At 46.1% G+C, this 19,472-nt stretch overlaps 1 protein-coding gene across 4 annotated transcripts in view; it reads right to left on the bottom strand.

Moving 5' to 3' along the window:
• Window positions 1–538: 538 nt before the first annotated feature.
• The window catches only part of LOC117974030 (Fanconi anemia group M protein-like), a 38,504-nt gene continuing 19,570 nt past the window's right edge, over window positions 539–19,472 (bottom strand). The window contains exons 10-23 of one of the 4 annotated variants that reach the window (XM_058988077.1): window positions 17,502–17,708; window positions 15,839–16,079; window positions 14,814–14,965; window positions 13,801–13,959; window positions 9,153–11,211; window positions 7,604–7,689; window positions 7,200–7,268; window positions 6,918–7,049; window positions 6,250–6,397; window positions 4,639–4,748; window positions 3,854–4,405; window positions 3,177–3,501; window positions 2,447–2,738; window positions 539–1,612 (exon numbers count right to left, since the gene is read on the bottom strand). In XM_058988077.1, the coding sequence (XP_058844060.1) occupies window positions 1,474–1,612; window positions 2,447–2,738; window positions 3,177–3,501; window positions 3,854–4,405; window positions 4,639–4,748; window positions 6,250–6,397; window positions 6,918–7,049; window positions 7,200–7,268; window positions 7,604–7,689; window positions 9,153–11,211; window positions 13,801–13,959; window positions 14,814–14,965; window positions 15,839–16,079; window positions 17,502–17,708 (4,671 nt within the window). In that variant the 3' untranslated portion in view covers window positions 539–1,473. Of the gene's footprint in view, window positions 1,613–2,446; window positions 2,739–3,176; window positions 3,502–3,853; window positions 4,406–4,638; window positions 4,749–6,249; window positions 6,398–6,917; window positions 7,050–7,199; window positions 7,269–7,603; window positions 7,690–9,152; window positions 11,212–13,800; window positions 13,960–14,813; window positions 14,966–15,838; window positions 16,080–17,501; window positions 17,709–19,472 lie in introns of those variants that run through there. The other 3 variants (XM_058988078.1, XM_058988079.1, XR_009307418.1) reach the window with 3 other exon arrangements.

Genomic DNA, 19,472 nt, shown 5'->3' with positions numbered 1-19,472 from the left:
TTAGACAAGCTTAATTAAGGATGGGAGATACCTGATGACTTTGTGCCCAAGGATCTCATTTTGAAGTTAGTCAGAGAGACCGCTCCGAACGAGGGCTCTTAAAGCTAGAGATTTGTGATTTGATTTCCAGCTGAATCTGCTACCGTCATCATCCTGTTCATTAAAAGAATCAGACCCCATTACCTTGAAAACGACCAGAAATGTCACAATCTACCTTCTGATGTAGGGCAGATTACCCTGACCAACTGAAAAAAAATAATAAAATAATAGCTACTCACAGTTAATGTTACGCAGTCAAATCGGTGCTTCTTTTAAGAGAATCTTTCCTTGCTGTAGGCTATGATCCCCCCCTGACCATAATAATTATATCTTACTCCTGCGTGGGTACAGGGTCAAATTATAAAAGGAGCGCCTGTTCAAATATAAACTGCACTGACTGATAGAAACTCAGTACTTTTTTTTTTAAGCTCTTATGTTTTGATGAACAAGGGATGGATAGATAGATAGATAGAATATATATTTTTTATAAATGTTATGGTTTTCTTGCGCCCAGCCAGTGTCTCGTTCTCAGGTGCCTCGTTTCCTTGCTCATATTTTTATGCGGATGTAATGCAAGTTACTGCAATGGTGGAAACCCAGACTGCAAGCTTCATTTTGCTATTTTGTCAAAATTATTTTCAAAGACTTCTGTACAACTGAATATTTTGTGAAATTTAATTTACAAATTCTTATACATTGAGACAAAAAAAACAAATAAAGTGCATTTTGAAAAAAACAAAAGGTTTAGTGTTACTGTCCATCTTTGTCCAGCCCAATGAAGGTTTTCAGTCATTCATTTCACCCTGCAGTCTGCATGGCATTCTTCAAATATTACCAAAAAAAAATAATAAAAACAACTTTACAGGGAAAAAAATGAAAATCTTAAAATGATCCTGCATAGTTTCAAGCCATTTAACATTTACATTTTATATCAAATAAAAATGCATACATTACCATATCTGGTAGTATTAAGAATAACACACCATCCTGTTGTAAGTTTTCATAATTGGCAACCTGAACTATAAAGAACAGTCCCAGAGAATACCAAAAAAGGGTTAATGTACCTGGAGTTACCTGATGGGATTCTCAACAGTCTCAAGCTGAAGAGGCAGTATCTAGTGACCAGCTGACTGTGAGGCCTCGGATACCCTTTGATCCAGCCACAGCCTCGACCTCTGAAGAACCACGAGTGGATCACTTCATTTCCCCCTCTCGCCAGGTCTACTCTTTCACGAGCAGGCACAACCCCATCCCCTCCTCAATCTGCCTGGATGACACGCCGGGCTCCTCTCCACGATCCTGGGGACAGCAGCTCCAGACAATTCCACAAGCCGTCCAGGCACTGGAGAAGTGGCCCCTGAGCCCGCTGCAGCACTGCCGCTAATGGCTTAGTTCATTTTGTATTATTTTTATTTATTTTTTTTAAGAAAAGGCTTAAAGGCTGCGTCTGCTGCTCCCGGGGGTGGGTCTGTCTGGCAGCAGCTGTGCATCGAAGGTGTAGTGGAAGTAGCGGAAGATCTCCTCGGCTCTCTGGGGGTCGACGCAGGCACCCCAAGCCAAGCCCTCCACCGAGCTGCAGGAGGAATGGGGAGGATGTCAGGCAGCATTGCTAGGGTGCTGATCATACAGGACGTGTCAGGCAGCAGTGCTAGTGTGCTGATCATACAGGACATGTCAGGCAGCAGTGCTAGTGTGCTGATCATACAGGACATGTCAGGCAGCAGTGCTAGTGTGCTGATCATACAGGACGTGTCAGGCAGCAGTGCTAGGGTGCTGATCATACAGGACGTGTCAGGCAGCAGTGCTAGGGTGCTGATCATACAGGACGTGTCAGGCAGCAGTGCTAGGGTGCTGATCATACAGGACATGTCAGGCAGCAGTGCTAGTGTGCTGATCATACAGGACGTGTCAGGCAGCAGTGCTAGTGTGCTGATCATACAGGACATGTCAGGCAGCAGTGCTAGTGTGCTGATCATACAGGATGTGTGTCGAGCTCAATGGTCGACACTCAAACTAGAAGCAGGTGACAGTCTGACACTTTAGGGTTTTTGGGGTTGTCTGATACACTCACAGATTTTGAAGTCTTCAAATCTTAAAAGGCGTTGACAAAGTTACCCCTAACCAATACTTTAAGCGCAGCACAGAAACACCGTTGGAAATTACTATAAGTGGAGATAGACTGAAGACAGAGAGACACTTTATTACAAATAGAGGTGAGGGTATGGAATGGGTTACCTAGCCTTAATGTTGAATCATTGGGACCCTTTAAGATCTGACTTGACAAAGTTTGCAAATAAATGAAAGAGCTAGAAACCGGAGGAGCACCGATGGTCCGAATGGCCTCCTTGCGTGAATCTGGTTACTAAGGTACCTGAAGGGATCAGGACCGCTCTGCTAATTTGCATACCTGTTGACCGTGTGCCAGACGGAGCGGAATCGTTGGCACATGTTCAGAGCGCTGACGTAGCTGACGCCGGGGATGGTGAGGTAGAACTGCAGGGCCTGCTGCCGGTGACCCTTGACCTGCAGGGGGACGGTGATGGCTGCGTTCTTCCTCTGCTCCACGCGGGTGAGCTCGGCCAGCAGCCCGGCCGTCTCCTCCTGACCCGAGCTGAAGAGAACCCGGGTCCCCGCGCCGAGCAGAGCCGACAGCGTGCTGTCGTAGTACCGGGTCCTCTGGATGATTCTCGACGTTTCTCCTGCGGCGACAAATCCGGTCCGTTACAATGCAGCGTTTTTTTAAACATGCTTCTAATAAAAACGTCTGCAGCATTGCCTGAATCAGCTGTCGTGCAGATCAATCATATTTGACCTTCCCTTTCCCTCTGCTAGCATCCTCCCCATCTGGGTAATCCTAACCTGTTTGGAAGTGTCGCTGGAATAGCAGCGATTTTCCAGAATCTGACTGCTAAATGACTAGGTGGAGGGGTTCTAAAAGCAAATACATTTAAAAACAAATCAACACACACAACAAAATCATCAGGAAATAAACAAATGACAACACATTAAATATTACTAAATAAAACAAAACAAAACATTGCACAGCAACACGTGTCTCTTGAGATAAAACCCCTGCAAACCTGCATTTTGCAGCACTGATCGGTAGGTCTATGCATGAGCCCACTCCCCTTGCCCACCTTTAGTCCTGTCCTTCTCCACGATGAGACAGACCCTCTCGAAGGCTGCCCGCAGGCTCTGGACTCTCTCGACCAGCTTGCCGCGGTTCTGGCTGTGGGAGATCTCTGACTGGGTCCTCCGCTCCACTGCCATCCTGTTGCTGACGATGAAGTTGCAGCCGCCCAGCGAGCAGACCTCGGCCCGGAGCCCGTGCTTCACCCGCAGGCAGGAGATCACCTCGGGGCCGGACGCAATCTCACGACTGTCCACCAGGACGCACGGAGCTGGGGACCCGCTGCTCATCGCAGCCCTGCTGGTATCAGGGTTCAGGAAGGAGTTCTCCGTCTGGAATGAAAAGGAGGGGAAGTTCACTGGATTTCAAGGGATATAAAAGGGCTACACGTGGCATGTACTTATTTTTACAGTATCTGCACCTCCTCACATCAACAGTGCAACGGGTTCTCTCTCAGGAAGGGTTAAATAAGCATGCATGGTCAACCTTTCCACATGGTTTAATAATTTGGCGCAACCGGCATTCATTTTTCTGTAAATCAAATGATATTTATCTAGACACACATATATATATATATATATATATAATTGCATTCATGCTAATTTTAAATAGATAGATAGCAAGCCCTTCAGATGATCTGGCTGGGTTTTGAGTAATGTTGAGAATGTCCTGGTCCCTGCTTACCTTTTGCAGCGTTGATTTGCTCTGCGGTTCCTTCCCCATGGAAGCCGAGCGTGCCTCCCCGCTCGGAGGCTGAAAGTCCAGAGCCTCGGATAAGGAAGCTTCAAGGCTCAGCCTCAGCTGGCACCTCTCCTCCAGGGTCTTTCCCTGGACGGATTTCCTGACTGTCCGGAGAGTGGATGAAGAGACAGGCCGAGGCGTCTTGAAGCTGGTCTCCAGCCGGTCAGTCTGGGGGGACGGTTTGGGCAGCGGGTTTGCATCTCTCTTCTCCTCTTCCTCCTCGCTGGAGTCCTCCTGGACAATGATTCGGGAGGCTTTCTTCTTCCCTTTGGGTGGCTGGTTCGCTGGCTCCAGGACCCCGGCCTGTTTCAGCCGCGCGTGTCTCCTCGTGCGGTACTGCTTCCTCCCGCCGACGTACGAGTCCTCCTGGAGCAGCTCCACTCCCCCCACCTCCTCTTCATCGCTCAGACCAGAACCCCCCGCTGCCTCCTCCTCCTCCTCTCCCTCGTGCACAACGAAGCTGTCGTCCATGTACGTCTCGTCCTGCTCTGGAATCTGAGTGGGGAGAGAAATCACTGCCCTGCATGAACTCATTCTGCACTGTGCAAGCCCCCGTTTCAGAGGTCAGGTTAGAGACCCCTCTGAAATACAGGAAGAAACTCACAAGCCTATGAAACACTGAAGAAAGGGCCACGGTAACCAGATCACCAGTGGGTTTGGCGAGTGCATAGGAAACTCTTTCTGGACAGTATTTATGTACTATCTGCAAAACCTGTTTTCAGGGTTACCTGGGAGAAGACGGCCATGTCATCAAGACTTTGCTTGTAAACCATCTTGTACTTGTTGTAGACAATAGGGCTCCGCACAGACTTCAGGTAAACCCCATGCATATCAGAATCTAGAAGAGACACAATATATAACACATGATGAACCTTCTTCAGGTAAACCCCATGCATATCAGAATCTAGAGGGGACACAATATATAATACATGATGAACCTTCTTCAGGTAAACCCCGTGCATATCAGAATCTAGAGGGGACACAATATATAATACATGATGAACCTTCTTCAGGTAAACCCCATGCATATCAGAATCTAGAGGGGACACAATATATAATACATGATGAACCTTCTTCAGGTAAACCCCATGCATATCAGAATCTAGAAGAGACACAATATATAATACATGATGAACCTTCTTCAGGTAAACCCCATGCATATCAGAATCTAGAAGAGACACAATATATAATACATGATGAACCTTCTTCAGGTAAACCCCATGCATATCAGAATCTAGAAGAGACACAATATATAACACATGATGAACCTTCTTCAGGTAAACCCCATGCATATCAGAATCTAGAGGGGACACAATATATAATACATGATGAACCTTCTTCAGGTAAACCCCATGCATATCAGAATCTAGAAGAGACACAATATATAATACATGATGAACCTTCTTCAGGTAAACCCCATGCATATCAGAATCTAGAAGAGACACAATATATAATACATGATGAACCTTCTTCAGGTAAACCCCATGCATATCAGAATCTAGAAGAGACACAATATATAATACATGATGAACCTTCTTCAGGTAAACCCCGTGCATATCAGAATCTAGAGGGGACACAATATATAATACATGATGAACCTTCTTCAGGTAAACCCCATGCATATCAGAATCTAGAAGAGACACAATATATAATACATGATGAACCTTCTTCAGGTAAACCCCATGCATATCAGAATCTAGAGGGGACACAATATATAATACATGATGAACCTTCTTCAGGTAAACCCCATGCATATCAGAATCTAGAAGAGACACAATATATAATACATGAAGAACCTTCTTCAGGTAAACCCCATGCATATCAGAATCTAGAAGAGACACAATATATAATACATGATGAACCTTCTTCAGGTAAACCCCATGCATATCAGAATCTAGAGGGGACACAATATATAACACATGATGAACCTTCTTCAGGTAAACCCCATGCATATCAGAATCTAGAAGAGACACAATATATAATACATGATGAACCTTCTTCAGGTAAACCCCATGCATATCTCTGAATAGATGTGCTAAATATTTTAATGAGCAAGCCTTCTCAAGTAGAATGGTCCCCTGAAATGTTCTCCTTTTTCTAGGAAAGCAGTACAGCTGAGGATGGGGAGTCTGCTGTCAGATAACTTCACTCAGACTTCTTTCTCACTAAATATCTAGGTATCCCTGAATACAAAACCGTCTCCTCTTTATTTCGACCAGGCGAGTCAGCTGAGAACAGATTCTCACCTGGCCAAGAGGCTCACAAAACTGCAGCAACTTTCAGAGAAATGTACGAGCATCGCAACAGATAAAACCTGCAGTGAGTGCTCTGCTGGGTACCGTTCAAGCCCTGGGAGAGCTGGCTGTGACCCACGACGAAGCCCTCCAGCGAGTTGTCGTGTTCCTCCTCGGAGTCCTCGTCGGACGACACGCCCTCCGCCCCCTCGGACAGCTCCGCCTCCTCGTCCAGGAAGAGGCGGCCAGCCGGCTGCAGGAGCAAGACAGGTTAGAGAGCGGGGGAATACGAGGCACAGTGTCAGCGCTGGAGGCTTTGAAGTATTGCAGATATTACAACACAAGAAATAATAATTAGAAATAAGACATTGAATAGTGGTTTATCCATTCCAGGTCTGTGAGCTTGTAACCTATACACTGAGGCTAATCAAGATCATAGTAAAACCTGGAATGGCTCAAACTGCTATGCAATATAAACATCCCTGTACACCCGGAAGCACAGAAAAGAAGAATATTTTTCAATTTCTTCAATGTCCACTTGATTCATGTAACAGATACACACACACACACACACACACACACACACACACACACAATATCTCTCAAGCATGCAGTTTCCTTTTCTCTAATATAGGACTTACGAAGCAAAAGGACCCGTAGCATTAGAACAAAGATTTGAGAACCACAAAGATATCTGATAACGCCTTTATTACATATTATATCATGTATATTGGGATGAAGTCATATGGATTCAATGTCACTCTTGCGCCTACCTTCCTCCTGCCTTTCCCGACGTTTCTGTTTTTCAGAAGCCTGGCTTGTTTGGAGCTCCTCACCGAAGTGTCCTGAAAGTCCTCATCAGACAGCTGGAGCCCGGGCTGACCCTCATTCTCCGACTCCTCGGACTGCAAAAACACCAGAGAGGAGGCCATTCAACATCATGAGCAAGAAAAACAACTCAAGACAACCCAGCCACCAAAAAGGTCTGTGTAACTATATCCAGGTGACCCTGGTCTGGCTGCACAGGTAAGTGAACCAGCCACGACTTCACTCACTGTGCTGAGATGGCCCTGACGAGTTCTGGTTACTTGAAAGGGGGAGTCCACATCACTGGTATTTTTGTTCTTAAAAGTAAGAAAAACATCCATTAGTCATTCCAAGTGCAACTAGAGGAGTATCCTTGATGTGACAAACACTGTTTGCATGCAGTACTGTGGTTATTCCTGGAATAGGGGGAGTGGGTTTTCATAACCATCCTCATGGGAGAAATAAACTATGCAATCCAGGAGCATTCGTGGACTAATCTGTTTATATAACAAGACCAATGTATGGAAAAGAATGCAAGTTTAACGTCTGGATCTGGAGAATTAGGCTCCGGTGTCAAACTACAAATGATCATAGAATCATTGAAACTGTTTGACTCTTTCCTTCCTCACTAAAGCAGAAACGTGTCCCTCACCTCAGGAGATCGCAGAACGTTTGGCTTTGTTCGTTTACCCTGCCTTCTGAAAACAACCTCTTCATCACTCTCGCTGTTGTTGCCCACTGGGAAGGAAAAAGGAAAGAGATACAGTAGCTCAAAGGATGCTCTGTTTGTACACAGCCCGTGAGTGATGTTAAAGGATGCTCTGTTTGTACACAGCCCGTGAGTGATGTCAAAGGATGCTCTGTTTGTACACAGCCCGTGAGTGATGTCAAAGACGTTATGGCCTAACAAGTAAAGACATTTCTATACAATGTTACCATTCGTCACAGAGATTAGCAACATTTATAGATTTCTTGTTAAAGTCTATTTTATGGATATTCTTGAAAGTGTTCCTTGTTGTTTGTGGCTTCTTTTTAAACAGTCTATAAGCTCTGAACAGGGCACAAAGGTCACATTTCTATAAGCTCTGAACAGGGCACACAGGTCACATGTCTATAAGCTCTGAACAGGGCACACAGGTCACATGTCTATAAGCTCTGAACAGGGCACACAGGTCACATGTCTATAAGCTCTGAACAGGGCACATGTCTGAGCTCTGAACAGGGCACACAGGTCACATGTCTATACACTCTGAACAGGGCACACAGGTCACATGTCTATAAGCTCTGAACAGGGCACACAGGTCACATGTCTATAAGCTCTGAACAGGGCACACATGTCACATGTCTATAAGCTCTGAACAGGGCACACAGGTCACATGTCTATAAGCTCTGAACAGGGCACACAGGTCACATGACTATAAGCTCTGAACAGGGCACACAGGTCACATGACTATAAGCTCTGAACAGGGCACACAGGTCACATGCACAAATACAAACATTTACAAAAAATCCTGAAAAACAAATAAAAAAAGCCCATGGATTTGGAGATTAGTCCGTAACAGATCTGGACTAAAGCAAATGAGAAGCTGAGAGGATTAAAGCTTTGAAAGGGCTCTGTGGCTCCAGTACAGACAGGAATGTCTCTCTCCACTCCTGGACTCTCAGTGACTGTGTCTCTGTGCTCACACTAGTCCTGCACTCAGTCCTGGGTTTCACAACTACCCTCAGTAAAATCTATTTCTACATGATCAGGAGCAAGGGGTTTGTGTAATAAGACCCCTGTTCAATAATGTGTTTCTCCCCTATAACTGAACAACTCCTAATAGTAAACCTACAGTCTCATTCATGCTGTGATAGGGAGTGCGATCAGTTCAGAGTAGACTGACAGTAGAAATGATCGGTACAGTAGCATAACAGGGTACTAGAGGCAGCAGGTCCAGCTAATAAACTCAGTACCTGCAGTACACATGTAATTCACGACTGTTGGCATTATGCAAGACTATACCTAGAGATTTTACGAATTACGATTTTTCTTTTCTGTAGGATTAAAAAAAAAAAAAAAAAAAAATGACTTAAAGTTCAAGGTTTCCTGCTCTTCCAGCTAAAAATGAAATCAATTTCCTGCAGGTTATATTTTAACAGCACCGTTAATTAGGACACCCGAGCAGACAACCAAGTCCCCAGTGACACGGAGCTCTTACCTTTAATAGGGGAGTCCAGAAATCTCTTGTCACCTCGCTTGCTTTTCTTCATGTCACAAGAAGGTCCTTCGCCTGACTCTTCCGGCCGCAGTAAAACTCTTTTGATAGATGCTGGATTTTTCTTTGCGCTGAAGCTTTTGGGCGTCCATATCCTACTACCAAGCAGGGAGTCCTCGGTCTGGAGCTTGCAGCCTCCTCCAGCCCACTGGCCCTGAACCCCTGGACCTGAAAATGAGGTAGAAGGCGTGGAAAACACTGCAGGTGTTGGGTGTTTCTGTTTTGTCATGTAGAGAGGGGAAAACGGAGAGACCGTCTGTGTGATCAAACCTCCTGTCATATCCCTCTTGGTTTGATGTGACAACGGCGTGGACGAGTTCCTGCCACACGGATCAATAAGAGACCTGGACGAAACAGCAGTTAGGAAGCTGGTTCCATCCGACAGAACCACTTCTGAAGTTCTGTCAACAGCAGGGGTCTCGCTGGTGTCCTCTGGTTTCACAGTTCCATTTCCACGATCCGAGACGTCACCATCGGAGTCGTCAAGTGAGAACCCCATATCAAAGTTAACGGAGAAGAGCTCTCCCGAGCAATCAAACATCCCTTCATCCTCTGGGGACTTGTGCTGGTCGATGTGGGGAGCCTCTCCGTGTGTGCCTGGCACTTCAGGACCACGCTGTGCCTCACCATGGCTAGCGTCATCCTTGTGAAACGGAAGATTCTTTTTCCTGGCATCTGGCTGCAGCTCTTGTCCTGCAGGAAACTGCTTGCTGGTGTCTAGAGCCGGACACGGAATACTAACCTCAAGAAAGAGGTCATCGTCTTCAAATAAGCTTATGCTGTCGTTGTGCCCAGCGGGGACCCGACTGCGTGGATGACTCTGCTGGTCTTCCTCATCTAGAATTAAGCTAGTTCCACGCTCCACTTCTATAGCTTGAGGTTGGTGCAATGTTTCACGATTCTCAAATGTTTTGGGATCTTGTCCACCATTGTCCAAAGCTTCCTCATGGACACTGCAATCATCAAAGACATCATCCCAGCTAGGGCTCCCTGCTTTACTGATGGACTCTTGGGCCAGGCTGCCATCAAGCGTTGGTGCTTTCCAGTCCTCTGGTTTATCTGAATCTAGCAGTTCATTTTCAAAACCATTAACCACAATAGAGTCTTCCTCTTCATAATCGTTTTCCAAAACATCCACCAAGGAGAAGTTTAAATGAAAAGGATTTAACTCGGACTGGAACTCTGGATCAGTGTGAGACTCTTCCGGAGGAAAATCAATGTCAAGTGTATGAGGAGGAGACTTTGTCAGAAAGTTTCTTACATTTTCCAAAACATCTTTCACATTGTCTGGGACATCTTTGACTCCACATGATTCTGAATGGCCATTCAGTTCCGGCAAATAAAACACACTGTCTAAATCTAACTGGGTTTCATCCACTAAACTACTATACCCAGTATCTGAGCTGGCTTTCTGTCTTAATTGAACACTCCGTTCAGTAGCTTCTTCGGTTTCCAAAGAATCTCGTACAAGATCGGTGTGTGTCAGTTCACTGTTTGTCTTGTCTGCTGCTGCAGTTTTAACCACCTGATCCAGAGTCTTATTGATAACAGTGCATTCTGTAACGAAATCACAATCCACATCCATTTCCAAAATAGGAGCAGTCTTTGTTTTGAAAAACTTGGCAAGCTTCGATTGGTTTGTGCTTTCTTTGGACATGTTCTTGCTTGCATGGTCCTCTCCTGGGAATGGCGTCTCCGCATTGACCCCTCTGGTGTCTGATGACCCAGAGTTAACAATTGAAATCCCCCTCTTTGATGAAACCCCTTGAAACTCCAGAAGGTTTTTATCTGCCTCTTTAGCTCTGGCTGAAGGGCCCAGAGGGAGTTTCTGCTTTGAGCCGACAGCTTTCCGATGAGCCCCAATGCTCTTTGGACCCTTGGGGACTGTTTGATCTTGCAGAACTTCTGCAGGAGTAGAACCATCCTTTGCACTGACTGTGCTCCCAACAACGTCTTCCATGTGAAGGTACGGCATCAGCGCCGAAGCGTAACTGCAGTCTCCCTACCCAGAAAAAAACACAAATACAAATTTAAAAACAAGTCATCCTATTAAAACAGTCGTTCTTCTGATAAATGCAGTGAATAATCGAGACACGCATCACATGTTAAGAGACTTTCACAGTACACCACCTTGTTGTATCTGCAGAAACAGAGAGGGCCGACCGATTGGATAAAAGCCCAAGCAAGGCTGCATAGTAAATCAAAAGATCTCCTCAGAGCTGCTAAAAGAGCGATAGGTACCAGGAAGCAGGATTTCAAAGTTGCATTGTAATCAGTAGAAATCAGATTAATCTGGGATAAACGGCACAAACTTGGATACAAGTTACAGTAAGAGTAATGGGATTATCATTCACGGCAATCAATCAGCTACCACAACTCAGCTGAGAAAACCATGAAACACAACATACTGTGAACAGGCTGCGCTGCTGGGCAATGCACTGGGCGTGTGTATTATTCAGTTTTTACATGCACTGGGATGGAACCTGCACTCTGGTTTTCAGTATTGCATATTTTGTTAGTAATAGTAGTAGTTGTATTTATTTATTTATTTTCTAGACACAAGCCTCATTTTATTGATCAAAAGCATTCTGTTAAAACCACGCATCAGATTTCTCAGTGCTGCGTGAAATGCCACTGGCTTAAAAGAGCGTGTGTCTGCTGATGGGATGGCCCTGCTGTCTTATGACATTGCTCTTAACATTAATCTGTTTCAGCAGTTCTAATACCCCTTCTTAACAAACAGAGACTGGCTTTTACTGTGAATGTGAAGCAGCCTTTGCACTAGGCTCATCTTCCAGGCAACTTGGCACATTGCAGATGGGACAATACATTTGAATTCCTAATGCTATTTAAAACAAACCCATGTCTCGCCAATACAAAACGGAAGTAAATTAGGGGAATGTCAAATGTGTAATGCATCGTGTGCACGGATTGAAGATGTTTTGCTGTAATAACATTGTAATAATGTGTGGTTATTTTATTTAGTAGTTTTATGACATTAAAAGGCAGTAGGCAGTATATTTGACAGCTGGATGAACTGGAATGTTGCAGCCCCGCATCCAGGCTGTGTCCAACTGGAAAGGGAAACAAAATCCCAGCCTCCAAACACTGCCCTGCGATCACAACCCCAGCCTCCAAACACTGCCCTGCGATCACAACCCCAGCCTCCAAACACTGCCCAGCAATCACAACCCCAGCCTCCAAACACTGCCCTGCGATCACAACCCCAGCCTCCAAACACTGCCCAGCGATCACAACCCCAGCCTCGAAACACTGCCCAGCAATCACAACCCCAGCCTCCAAACACTGCCCAGCGATCACAACCCCAGCCTCCAAACACTGCCCAGCAATCACAACCCCAGCCTCCAAACACTGCCCAGCGATCACAACCCCAGCCCTCCAAACACTGCCCAGCAATTAAACAAATTGTATTATGATCTTGTTAAACCTATTCACCACCCTGACAAGGTTCTCTCCAGCGCACACACAGACCTTCCTGCTCTCAAGCCATCACATGCTCTATGTAGGTCAGTGAGACCTGGCCTAGTTTGTGTTTCCAGTGTTTATATAAGAGGTACAGAGCAGCATTATCCAAGCCGTTTCACACATACAGGAGGAGCTGGGTGCCATGTGCAGCCTCGTCACTTTGTTTTTTACTGTTACGTGGGATTTAAATATATCTTTTCAGAAGCAGCATCGTGTCATTTTTTTTATTTTCTTTCCTTTTTTTTATTCAAATGTAGCCTTTTTATTGAAACCTCTGTAAAAAAAAGGTTATGAAAGCTTATTTTTGAAATTAATAGCAATCTGAAACTAGACATGTGCTTTGTGTTGTTTTTTTGGGGCATAGGTGTAGAAAGACGGGCCAGGCTTTGCAGCAAAGGGCCAGCTGAGAGAATTCGAATACTGATCTGAAGATTTAAAATCAGCCTAACCCTAAGAGTGTGACCCATCTTTGTGCACCCAGTGAAGTGGAGAATGAGAGGAATGAGAGGAGGGGTGGAGAATGAGAGGAGGGTGAGTGTGTGTGTGGTGTGTGTGCGTGTGCGTGTGCGTGTGTGTGCGTGTGCATCCTTTGCCTCCTGCTTTTTAATTTGTTCAAAGCTGGCTTGTTTATCCAGCGTGTGACATGCCACAGTGCCCCCAGCCCCAACTGTTAGCTTCTGCTTTTAGTGGTCAAGGTCTGAAACTCACACTAGTCCTGCACCAAGTCCCCTTTCTTCGGTATATTATTGACTAGGTGCCAGGAGTTTGAACAGTTAGGCCCCTGGTAAATTTGCTATGAACTGACTGCATGAATATTTCTCACTTGTGGGTTTGCTAATTGGAGTTATCCTTGGAGCTATAAAGGAGCAATTGATTTAACATCAAACTCCTGGCTCCTGATCATTTCAATAATATACCTCATTGAAGTTAGTTGTGAAACCCAGGTCTGGATGTAGGACTAGTGTGAATTTCAAGCCATTTTAAGACCCACACGAAATCTGCTGTGCGCCACCCTCCCTACGATTCTAACGCTAGTAAGGGGTATCCCAAGGATGTAAACTGTGTTTTCTGTTTAGATCACTGAAATGGGACAGAGCCCCCTCACCTCCTCCTCCTGCCTCATGCGCTCCACAGTCTCCATGATGCTGGTGAAGTGCTTGCAGCGCTCCGAGTGATCTACCAGCTCAGTGGGGAAGAGGCGGTTCTGCCAGAGCCTCCACTCGGAGAGAGACAGCTCCCGAACACTGGGCCCGGCTTGGGATTCCTGCGGGCACAGCGGAGAAACAGGACAGAGAGAACTCTTTCAATACTGCAGACCCGCACACAGCTGGAGAAAACAGGACACCACTCCAAACTGAACAGCGCTTTCATAGGAAGGGTAATGCCACTCCAAACTGAACAGCGCTTTCATAGGAAAGGTAATGCCACTCAAAACTGAACAGCGCTTTCATAGGAAGGGTAATGCCACTCCAAACTGAACAGCGCTTTCATAGGAAGGGTAAGCTTCATTCAAGACTAATCTTGTGTAGGACTATAAACTTTATATGCATGTTCAATTTGTATTTCAGTAAAATACACTGAAATTAGTGAAGCAGTTTCCCTAGGGCTCTCTCTCTGTAAACTCACTTAGTGCAGACAGAGTTAATATAAACTATAACTTGGTTAATAACAAGAAATGACATTAAATATTCCTTTGCTACCTATTCAGATTCAACTGGCCTAAAGATTTGGAATCTGAAAGTTTGAAGTTAAGTCATTGCTATTTCAGCTATTTTAAACAAGGAAACGATTTTCCAGATGTTTGCAGATTTAACACACACAAAAAACAAACATCTTGCAGCCCTTCTGTCTGCTCTTATACTAATGCTAACACCTCAGGTGGGTCAGACCCAAAATAAACATCCGTGATGCAGAGGGCTATTAACCGCAGGGCGTTTCTTTGCCTGTGCTTCACCATGCTCTCAGTGCAATGCTTTCACTGTAGTAAACTCCACTCAGGGGAGGTGCTGCACTACAGGGCTCACAGTGTCTCCCGGGTCAGGGAGGTGCTGCACTACACTACAGGGCTCACAGTGTCTCCCGGGTCAGGGAGGTGCTGCACTACACTACAGGGCTCACAGTGTCTCCCGGGTCGGGCTCCTGAACGGAAGTGAACGGCTCCCGTGGCAGTCTGGGCTGTGGCTCGTCCCGCAGGCGGTACACTGCGCTCCACACCTGAAACTCCTCCGGGCTCAGCAGCCCGTCCCCCTTCGAATTCCCCTGGCAAGCAGCTGCAAAAGAACAATGAGGGACAGAATGGGTGCCTGCAGGGCGTCTCTTCAGAAGAGGAGCAGGGCAGTGCAAGGAAGATGCGGTAGAAGGGACCGCACTGCTGTGCAGCTTAGTGCGGATCTTCTATATTCTATGCATTCATTTCTTTTTTCAGTACAAGACGCTGAAATGAGGTTACTTTCACTTGGTGCTGAAATAGTTAATAAACATTACATGAAGAAATAACAGTAAGCAGCTTCACATTTCACTGCTTTTGTTCTGGCAGAACCTCTTCAGAACTGCCCTGAACTCTCTGTGTTTCTGTGAGCTGCTCTGCCGCTGTGGAGGCGAGCTTCTCCAGACTGCTTTCCATTTCAAAGAGAAGCAAGGCTGTCTGGAATCAGCCGTCACTGAGCACTTTTATCTATTATGATGGAAGACTAAGCGGCAGAGAGCTAATGGAGCGCGGCAATGTTATTACCTGAGAGAATGGAGAATAAGTCACATGCACATTTCCTGTTTCTGGGTCAGTTATTACACTACTGGGGGGCTAAGTCGGTCTGATTAATGCCCCCCCCCCCAGCCCGGGTTTCTGTTACCCGAGGACAGGGCTCGAGTGAGATTAGGATTAAGATGTGAGGGAACTCATCTTTTAAATTCCTTTCCTCTGCAATTAATTGGCTTTGGTGCCCTTGTAAAGGAGATTCAAAATACACAGCAAACCAGGGTAAACTGTGGTAAATGCACAGTGTGCATAGAATGATCGTGCAAAAAGCAAGTGCAAAAGTGTAATAAATACTGCGGAACATTTTCAAAGGGATTTACAGAATCATTGTATTAGCTGCAGCCCGTCAATGCGACACTGGCTCCAGACTCCCGGCTGGATCTCTCACCTGGAGTCCGGGGCTGCATGAAGGAGTCCAGGAGCTGGAAGCCCGATCTCCTCGCTGTGGAGCAGCGCTTGGATTTGCTCTTGTGCTCAAACTCTCCGGTGGCGATGTGCATCTTGTGTGCGGCGGGGTTCACCCCCTCAGGGAGCATGCGAGGGCTGCTCTGGTACATGTGGAAGGACTTCTTGTTTCCCAGGATCGTCTTGTAGATGCTTCTCTTGTTACTCTGACTCTGATTGTAGGTCTACAGAAATAAATGAACAGCGGCAGCCAGAATGACTCCCTTTACAGCCTTTCTCATGAAGGGTGGAAATCTAGGCTTAATAAATGAAGCGTTTAAACCTTCTGCGTAAGCGGTCGTTTACCATTTAAACTACAGGACGCGTGTTTTAATTGAAAAAGCAGACTTTCTATTCGACTCTTTTCTTCCTCCCACACTCTGTGTTCGATGACAGTGGTCAAACGCTGGATCAAGATGCTAGAAAAAACTCTCTGAAGAAATGTAAAAGTCGATGCAAGATCCCGCATTAAAACGAGAGGACATTTTCAGTTAAGCTTTAGTTTGGCATTTTTATTTTTGATGGACATTTTAGCCCTGCATTTAATTTACGTTCATTTCGTATAGAATTTCTGCATTGCCACCAGTTGCAAAATGTTATAACTGTGTCCTTGTTTAATTATTTTGTTTTGTCTTTCGGCATCACTGAAGGCTTTATGATTAGGAGTTTTGAGCTACAAATGAACTTAGCTGTGAATTAAGTTATTTGTAGAAAAGCCCTGTCCAGCACACGTACCCTCTCCTCCCTGCCCCCGAACCCTAACCCTAACACGTACCCTCTCCTCCCTGCACCATAACCCTAACCCTAACACGTACCCGCTCCTCCCTGCCCCCTAACCCTAACACGTACCCTCTCCTCCCTGCCCCCTAACCCTAACACGTACCCTCTCCTCCCTGCCCCCTAACCCTAACACGTACCCTCTCCTCCCTGCCCCCTAACCCTAACACGTACCCTCTCCTCCCTGCCCCCTAACCCTAACACGTACCCTCTCCTCCCTGCCCCCTAACCCTAACACGTACCCTCTCCTCCCTGCCCCCTAACCCTAACACGTACCCTCTCCTCCCTGCCCCCTAACCCTAACACGTACCCGCTCCTCCCTGCCCCCTAACCCTAACACGTACCCTCTCCTCCCTGCCCCCTAACCCTAACACATACCCTCTCCTCCCTGCACCCTAACTCTAACACGTACCCTCTCCTCCCTGACCCCTAACCCTAACACGTACCCGCTCCTCCCTGCCCCCTAACCCTAACACGTACCCGCTCCTCCCTGCCCCTAACCCTAACACATACCCTCTCCTCCCTGCACCCTAACTCTAACACGTACCCTCTCCTCCCTGCCCCCTAACCCTAACACGTACCCGCTCCTCCCTGCACCCTAACCCTAACACGTACCCTCTCCTCCCTGCCCCCTAACCCTAACACGTACCCGCTCCTCCCTGCCCCCTAACCCTAAGACGTATCCTCTCCTCCCTGCCCCCTAACCCTAACCCTACACATACCCTCTCCTCCCTGCCCCCTAACCCTAACACGTACCCTCTCCTCCCTGCCCCCTAACCCTAAGACGTACCCTCTCCTCCCTGTCCCCTAACCCTAACCCTAACACGTACCCGCTCCTCCCTGCCCTCTGCCAGGATGACCACAATCCTGCCCTGCCGCTTGCGTCCCGTGCGGCCCATGCGCTGCACCAGCCGGATGGGGCTCTTCTGGGCGTCGAAGCAGACGATGAGGTCCAGCTCCCCGATATCCAGACCCTCCTCCCCCACGCAGGTAGAGACCAGCGTGTTGTAACCACCTTCCCGGAATCTCTTCACCACCTGGGCAGAGCAGAGCAGAGCAGAGCAGAGGTCCTGGTAAGCTAGGGCCGTCTACAAAGAACAATGTCTCAAAGCACCAACACAAACGGATCTGGCTGGCTTCACACATCTAATCTTGGGCTGTTGTTTTAGGTAAGGTAGTCCAAGACTAGTGCTAATGGAAGTCTGTGAATCCATCTGATTAAGTAATGCTGTCATTGCTAATTACATTTCTTTTTTGTTTGTTTTTCTTTATTATTTCAAAAGTTTGCACTATAGCAATTTCAAGTAAACATAAATGAATTCACTCATGAATTAATTAATGTCTTGTCAGCATTCCCCAAGTCTCCGAAGACATGTCTGAAAATTCGATCCTCTAAGTGTAAAGGGGTTTTAAATAATGAAATAAACAGATAAATATTCAAAGCGGTTCCACAGCATCGTACGATTTTGAAAACCTATGATCAAAGCAACGCAGTGAGCTCTGCGCAAAAAAAGGAATCTTTCACAGCAGCCCTTTCCTTGCGGATCTGTCCTGCCCAGGCTGGGCGTCCCCGGTGATTGACATGTACTCTCAAGCAGACAGCGAGTCATGACATGCAGATTTGTGAAACATGAGTGTGATTGATGCTGCTCCTAACACTTTTATGAGAAGAAGAAGTAGAGTAAACACATTGCCCGGGGTCTCAACTCTGTTCAAAAGATGTTTACATGAGACCGCACGAAACCCTCAGAGAAACCCAGCAGCTTGAAGAGATGTCCTTGTATCCATGCCAGCTTCTAATCACATGTCCCCACGTGTGTAGACTCATGATGCTCTCTGAACTTAATGGGACTGGATTTACCGAGAACAAGGAAAGAACAAATTTCAGAAAGCCATGGTTTTTAACCTAATCTGCTTGAGTCGATTGCTGGCAGTCTGGTGTAATTATCCCCAGTGTTAAACTGTGGAATATGTCAGAAAACAACTGCGGTCCATTTTAATGTCTTTTTACAATGCATCTGATCTCAGAGCAGCCTGGCCACGGAAACCTCCAATGCATTTTCATTGGGGGGGGGGGGGGCACTTACAATGATACGATTTCTGATTGCCATTTAATAATACAAACACAAAGCAAATATATTGGTAACTGTAATGCTATTAAAACTGCATGCTAGTAATCTTAATTTTATTAAAACTATGAACTTAAAATGGGCATCTAATTCACTTTGTTTTTGTCTAAAATGTTGACTCTATATATATATTACAGCACCTCGCTGCTCCTTCTTGCACACTGAGCTCTTGTTTTGTCAACCGTCCTGCACCTGGCCAGTTGTACTAGCTAACAGAAAATGGGATCAGATCTGGGCTCACTGTATCTGAGCTACATCATGAGCCGGATCATGAGAAGGTGTTGCACTAAGCGGATCTGGATGAGGCTCCACTGATCCCTAATCTTGATCCGATCCTGGAGCTCACCCACCGTAACTAGGCAAACTGACCTATCGCTTGTTAGGGGACACAAATGCCCTGTAGGGATTTGGCCCTTGGGCTGCTGATTGAAGTACACTGCACTAGCAGGATGAATATACAGAGTTAAAGGCTGTCAGTGTTAAGATCTACTGCTGTTGCTCATATCATGACAAACAGACCTCACTGTCTTGTTGCTGTAGATTGAAAACAGGAAGTGAATAGAGCAAAGCCTGTTTTTATTTCCCTTTAGTTTTAACCCTTATAAAAAGTTTGCCATAGTAAAATAAAGCATAGTGAAAACATGACAAAGCACAGGTAAGCATTGTAAAGCA

This window comes from Acipenser ruthenus, chromosome 15, assembly GCF_902713425.1.
Source record: "Acipenser ruthenus chromosome 15, fAciRut3.2 maternal haplotype, whole genome shotgun sequence".
NCBI classification, from domain to species: Eukaryota; Metazoa; Chordata; class Actinopteri; order Acipenseriformes; family Acipenseridae; genus Acipenser; species Acipenser ruthenus.
This window is presented reverse-complemented; position numbering and strand designations above follow the sequence as displayed.